At 38.3% G+C, this 6,798-nt stretch overlaps 1 protein-coding gene across 2 annotated transcripts; it reads left to right on the forward strand.

The window, feature by feature from the left end:
• Positions 1-307: 307 nt before the first annotated feature.
• LOC18446868 (uncharacterized) lies at positions 308-6,798 on the forward strand. Of its 2 annotated transcripts, XM_006856983.4 has the most exons (3): positions 308-582; positions 4,397-4,479; positions 4,585-6,798. In XM_006856983.4, exon 3 carries the CDS (start codon positions 4,707-4,709, stop codon positions 6,528-6,530), a length of 1,824 nt encoding a protein of 607 aa, XP_006857045.3. In that variant the 5' UTR covers positions 308-582; positions 4,397-4,479; positions 4,585-4,706; the 3' UTR covers positions 6,531-6,798. The 2 variants fall into 2 exon arrangements, with proteins under 2 accessions (XP_006857045.3, XP_011628009.2); XM_011629707.3 differs by having other exon boundaries at positions 4,397-6,798.

The following is a 6,798-nucleotide window of genomic DNA, read 5'->3' on the forward strand; positions in this document are numbered from 1 at the left end:
AATTATTTATATCATCCATTTCGTCCAGAAAATAAATATTTACAGATGTGTAAAATTTGTATCATTTTTTTAGTTTCAAATTTCACTGTGTTTTTAAAGCCATCTTCGATACTTATGTATTGAAAAGTACTTTTCCGACGAGATTTTGAGGTGAAGTTTTATTTTGTTTTCATAAAATCCAATAAACAAAGTCCTTCCATCTTTTACCCAAATCACCAAAAAGTCTTCCGAATCTTTGTTCAAAATGACATAGAAATCCGCCCAAATCTTTACATAAAATGACATTTGAATCCCTTACCAATTTCTTGCCTTGAAAATGAACAAGGGCGTCAACAACCCTAGAATTCCTAAACCCTACTTCGACTTTACCATCCCCTTTGCTTCTGCTTCCCTCGCCGGAAACATTCAAGTTTTTTTTTTCCGGCCACTTTCGGGTGATGTTTCCGGCCGTCTCGTCTGCTCTGGCTTTCATGGAGGCGTGTAAATTTTGTTCTCAAGATCTGTTGAGAAGGTTGTCCTAGTATTCTTGGAAATTAGGGTTTCAGTTGCAGGTTTTGATGTGGGATACATCGTAGTTTTCTGGTGAGTTTCTGAGCTTCAAATCCTAGAAATCAGCTGTACGTTTTGGTTTCTCAGGTTGATGTTATGTGGAGAAATTTTGGTTGCTATATTTTTCATGGAACTTTCTTGACCTTGTGTCCATTATGTTAATTGCTGATATTAACTAAAATTTTATGCTTTCTTGGATGATTTTATGGAATGAAAGAAATGATTGATCTGGTTGGGTTTTTTGGTAGTTTCTACGATCTGATAAATGAGAGAGAAATTATGTAAGGTGATTATTTGTCATGAATGGTTGGAAATTTATTCGAATTAACTGCAATTTTCTTTACTTTCGAAGTTTTTAGGGTATTGTTGGCTTTACCCGAATGCAAAAGTTTTGCCGTCTTATTTCTTCCATAAGAACAGTTATCCTCAGAAATTCAATTCCTAATAGGTAAATTTCTCTTCTGCAAGTGAATGAAAAACAGTTCCAAAAAATAAAATGAAAACGATTGGAAAGATCAGGTCCTTATGATTTGTTTGAAATAATTCCTTTATTCTCACTCCTGACAAGGAAAAGCTAGAGCTCCTCGAGCATGCAAACCTTTTATTGAAGAACTTAGGGGTATTCTTATAATTTGGGTGTTTTTTATATTCATTGGTGAATTTTTCTCGGTTTTATTGGGAGAACATGATAGAGAGATATACCTTGAAACAGTTACTGAAGATGAAGGAGAGGCATCTTTGAGGGGGGTAAGATAGGAATTAGAAAATGATGCCATTTTTATTATGAATCACTTCAGAAGTATCATGCTCTTCCTGTTTTAGGGAGCAGGAATCCTATTCAAATATGAATTTATGAAAGTTGATTCTCAAAAGAAAATGATGATTGAAACTTTAATACTCTCAAACCTACTTTTTATTTGTTGTAATCTTTTATGGGCTTCTCATCAAATAACCTATAACAGATTGTGATTATTAACACTCTACCCATCTGATTTCTGAATATAAAAAAGCATCTGATTTCTGAATGCAAAAACGCATTCATCTGTGTTCATGTTAGAACTGGTCAGAGGGGGACATATTCCAATTTTTCTACTCTCTGAGAAAACCTCTGGTCTTTTAAAAACAACATTGTTTTCAAGATATTGGTATATGGAATACCTGCATCTTGCTTTAAAAAGGATATCTATATCACAAAAGGAAACACCAATATACCACCAATATTATGGGTTGTGGAATTTAATGGAATGGTAAATTGTTGGCATTTCAAGCCGTGTTTGCTAGCGCTTGACAATAGGTTCCCCTGCATTAAGTGCCTAACATGATGGTCACTGTGCTCTACTTTGGAAACTAAAACATTCAATTGCGACGTATGGTTTATCCTAAGGGCTGTTTCCATCTGCATTATATTGATGCGGTATGGAATGGCATTGTACAGGGGGCCTTTTCGTTTTAGTTGGTGTTGGCAAACACTTGCCTTGCCAACGTCTCCCTGTTGACTGCAGTGAAACTCTTAGTTCTATTGCGTTTTAATCATTATGAGAAGGACTCCAACCCAGCCTTAAATACCAATATTGACATGAATATTTGTTCAAAGAAAAATATTGACAATATTTTGTTAGAAAGGAAAAAAAATTCTGATGGAGGCCCTTTTAACAAGTCCTGACATGGATACATGGATGATGCTTTTCTTTAGGATGAGTGTGGTGTTAAAATCAAAATCTTATATGGGTTATTTGATGAAAATGTCCAGTTCTTATTTTGTGGGTATTCTTGTACTGAACGTCTATGCTTCTTGGAACCCTTTGCATGCAGAAGTCGTAATTGCTATGACAAGGTTGTATTAATCTTTTCCCGTTAATGAAGTTTAAGATATGCCAAAAGATTTTATGCTTCGAGGAGTATACTGTCTATTTACTCCCTCAGGCAAAAACCCAATCTAGAAGTAATTTTAGGACCCCAATATTTTGGGATGTAACCTCTTCAATCCATATGTTATACTCAATAAAAAAAAATTGAAATTGCATTGTCTATGGACTTGAAAGAAATAATGCCTCAAGATTGAATAGAAACCGTCCAATTTTAAAGGACGACATCCTCTTCAATCCGTAGGTTATACTCAATAAAAAAAATCGAAATTGCATTGTCTATGGACTTGAAAGAAATAATTCCTCAAGATTGAAATGAAACCGTCCAATTTTAAAGGATGACATCTAAGTCCTAGAAAACTCGCTTTCAACAAAAAGTGTTAGAAAACTCAAAAATTTTCTTTTTTTTTTTGTTTTGAATAAAATCATCTAGTGTGTCCCATTTTTTCGGAACAAAAGTTATACCCAAATTTTCAGGACAGAAGTATATGTAATGTGGAAAATGATGAAATTTTTTTGTTGTGAACAGAGCACCCAACTTGTGGGATGCCATCCGTAGTTTAAGCTTTCTGTAAATACTCCACCATATATAGAAAAGTTAACATTTCTCAAAAAACAAAATGATAAAAATTGATGTTACTGACTTGTACTCTCCAAAGTAATTTGATAATCCAATGTGAAGCTGAAATTCAGTCATTTGTATGAAATTAATTGAAAAAAAAAAGAAAATTACCTAAAATCTTAAAGCTGATTCACCAATATTTGCTCTTGGTGTGAAGTAATGCCTCCAATCTTTGTCAAGGCTCCTCAAGTACTCCAAATCAGAGCTCTTGAAAGTTTTGGGTAAATCATATTTTGATTTCCAAATTCAAAATCTTGCAGTAACTGAGATTTTGAGTGTTTTTTTGTGAGAAATAAGGCTATGATTCGATAAACGACACGAAAATTGGCTTAGGTAACAAATTACAACCAAGATCGAGCAATGGTCATTAAGAAATGACAAGTTTTCAAACTTCAGCAACCCTTCGTTAAAAAATTTATGTGCCTCAATCCATAAAAGTTGTATTTGTTTTCACCTTTTTTCCTTAAATCTGATCTTTAAATGGATAGAACATGCAAAAACACGAAATTTGGGCTCAATCTGATCAAAGGTTGAAGAGAAATGTGGAAATGGGGGATCTGTTTTTAGCACCCCTTTTAAAGTGGACAATGTGTCTCGGCGAGTTCTGGCAGACTCGGAGACCTTGCTGACTCTCCAAGTTACTAGATTGACTCAGGTGAGTAAGTGAATGGTACTTCCTATACCTAAGTCGGTGGTGTTCCAGGCTCGGCGGTGTGATGAGCCCCAGTGTCTCAGGCGTGTCCGAATGGGCTTGCCAAGTTTTCCAACGCTGATATTATTAATTACTGTAGTTATTATTATTTCTGAGAATAATATCATAATTAAATGTTTGCTATAATAACTAGTTCTATTAATAGACTAATTAATATTGTTTGCTAAAATTCTTTAGAATCTTTTGCGGAGAACTCTCATAGACTTATCAAGGGAAAAAGAAAAACCTCAACAGAATTCTACTTTTGCTTCTTGAAAAGCCTTAGACAGAATTCTTGAAAAGCCTTATACAGAACAAGGATAGTTTTATCATTATTACATGTAATTGAGGTTATTTGCCAGTAAAAATGGTACGCCCCCAAAGTCGCTCTTAACATAGTATAGAAGCATAGATGTGCACATGCACACATGCATAATTTTGCACTTGCAAACCCGTGTCACTTGTTTTGGAATAGAGCCTTCTTTGTTTTGTTTACTCGAGAAATTCAACAGTTTCAACGTCTATCATTATAGAAAGATTCTATTTAAAGAGTTTTTTTCCTACCGTACTTTTACTTTCTAATTCCTTGTTTCTATGCTTGTAGAGTTCAATGGTTCTTAGAATTAAACATTCACCCATTTGTCTCATAGATGGTATACTTTTGTGCAGTATTTTGTGCTGATTACCATCCAAAGCAGGACGGCAATTGTATTTAGATTCCTTCAGATTAGACAAAGCATTTCTCTGGCCAAGTATGTGGTTCCCAGGTTTTCTCTTCAAGAAAAACCTGTATAGTTTATTTAAAATTTTACCAGTTCACTTTAAGTTTTTTGATTCCCAAACTCCTTTCCTTTTAGCTTGGAAAACGAATCTATGTCTTTAAGCAAAAGAAGAGAACCATCTATTTTTACCACCTGCATCAAAGAGAACCTCAGTATAACTTCAAAGCAAAACGAGTGAGGCATCCCAACGCTTCCCCATGAGTTTCATGCAGCACCGGATCTTAGCTGTTGGCCAACAGTTCCCCGATGCTAAGAGTTGTCGGAGAGCGATCAAAGAGGCTGCCATCGCTGAAGGCTTCGATTTCCGATCGGTTAAAAATGATAGGGTCCGCTTCACTGCTAGGTGTGCCAAAGAAGGTTGCCCATGGCGCTTGCACGCTGCAAAACTCCCTGATAGCACGATCTTCACAATAAAGAGCATCAGAGAGGCACATACTTGTGGGGGAACGATCACAACCAATCGACAAGTTTCGGGAGAGTGGGTTGCAAGCTACATAGAGGAACGGCTGAAAGAGAACCCGCATTGCAAGCCAAAGGAAATCTTGCAAGACATTCAAAAGCAGCATGGGTTCACTATATCATACAAGAAAGCATGGAGAGGGTACCAACGCTGCATGACAGCGATTTATGGGTCTTTTGAAGATGGGTACCGTCTCTTACCAGCTTACTGTGAGCAAATCAAGCTCACAAACCCTGATAGCATTGCTCGTGTTGTTAGTACTGGGGCTGAGCACCGATTTAGACGCCTCTTCCTTTCTTACCAAGCATCAATCTATGGCTTTGTGAATGGATGCCGACCTCTTCTTGGGCTCGATGTGGTCCACCTTCATGGCAAATATCTTGGTAGCCTACTCTCAGCTACTGCCTTTGATGCTGATGGTGCCATTTTCCCATTGGCTTTTGGGGTGGTTGATGTGGAAACTGAAGAGAACTGGATGTGGTTCCTCTCTGAGCTTCATAAGCTTATTGAAATGAATGCTAGAAAGATGCCTATGCTTACAATCTTGTTTGAGAGACGAAAGGGGGTTGTAGAAGGGGTTCAAAAGAAGTTCCCCAGTGCTTTCCATGGCTATTGTATTCGTCATTTGTGTGAAGAGTTTCGCCTCAAATTCAAGAACCCTAGGCTTGTACACCTCCTTTGGAAGTCAGCCCACACTCTCTCCACCATAGAATTCAAGGCCAAGATGGCTGAGATGCACGAGCTCTCGAGTGAAGCTTATGAATGGATCCAAGAGATTCCTGCTCGCCATTGGGCTGAGATCTACTTCGAGGGCGCCCGCTATGGCCGCCTCACCTCGAATGTGGTTGAGATGAATGAATGGATCCATGAAGCTAGAGAGCTGCCCATCATCCAAATGATGGAGTGGATCCACCGAAAACTAATGGCAGAATTCGAAGAAAGGAGACAGAAAGGAGCACAGTGGACCACAGTGCTTGCCCCCTCAGCCGAGAAGCAAATGGCTGAGTCCCATCTGTTGGCCCAAAACTATCGAGTTATCCGATCAAGTGAGGTGGAATTTGAGATACTTTTCGCTGAGCAAACAAACATAGTGAATATAGACACAGTTTCATGCTCGTGTCGAGCTTGGCAATTGTATGGGTTGCCTTGTTCTCATGCCACAGCGTCTCTTGTGTCTTGTAACAAATCAGTGTATCAGTTCACTGATAAATGTTTTACTGTGGCGAATTACAGGGATACATATTCCCAAGCTGTAAATCCTCTGCCTGATAAGGGGGAGTGGGAAAAGTTGGCAGAAGGGGGGGAAGATGGGAACAGCAAGGCCTCAATAAGTGTGAGGCCGCCTAAGGTGAGGAGACCACCAGGTAGGCCAAAGATGAAGCAAGTGTGTACTGAGGATCTCTATAGGCAAAAGCATACTGTTCATTGTAGGCGATGCAACCAAACGGGTCATTACAAGACAACTTGCAGGGCTGTGAAAGCCTTACCTGACCCTAACGGACCAGTGATGGCCTTACCGGATACAAACATGCCTGCAGCTCAACCTCAACAAGCTTTGTAGCCTTTTCATCGATTTGAATGTTTGTATTTGCCATTTCTCTCTCTCTCTCTCTCTCTCGTGGGTTTAGAATGTTGGGATTTAGGGTACACTTACCTTGCTGTGAAGAAATGGTGATAGCGGGTTTAGGGGAAGGAAGATGGAGAGGTGTTACTTCTGTCTTTTGGTAAATTTGGAGTGGATCTTAGCAGCAGTTGTAGGCCTTGTATGTTCATTTCTTTTTTCTTATTGATCATAATGTTAATTTAGGCCTTTGTTTATGGGAGATCAA

This window comes from Amborella trichopoda, chromosome 12 (assembly GCF_054954075.1).
Source record: "Amborella trichopoda isolate Santa Cruz 75 chromosome 12, AtrichopodaSantaCruz75HAP2 v2.0, whole genome shotgun sequence".
In the NCBI taxonomy this organism is placed as follows: domain Eukaryota; kingdom Viridiplantae; phylum Streptophyta; class Magnoliopsida; order Amborellales; family Amborellaceae; genus Amborella; species Amborella trichopoda.

Coding starts and splice junctions, on each gene's coding strand:
- LOC18446868 (XM_011629707.3), top strand. CDS start 4,707: ATGAGTTTCATGCAGCACCGGATCTTAGCTGTTGGCCAACAGTTCCCC.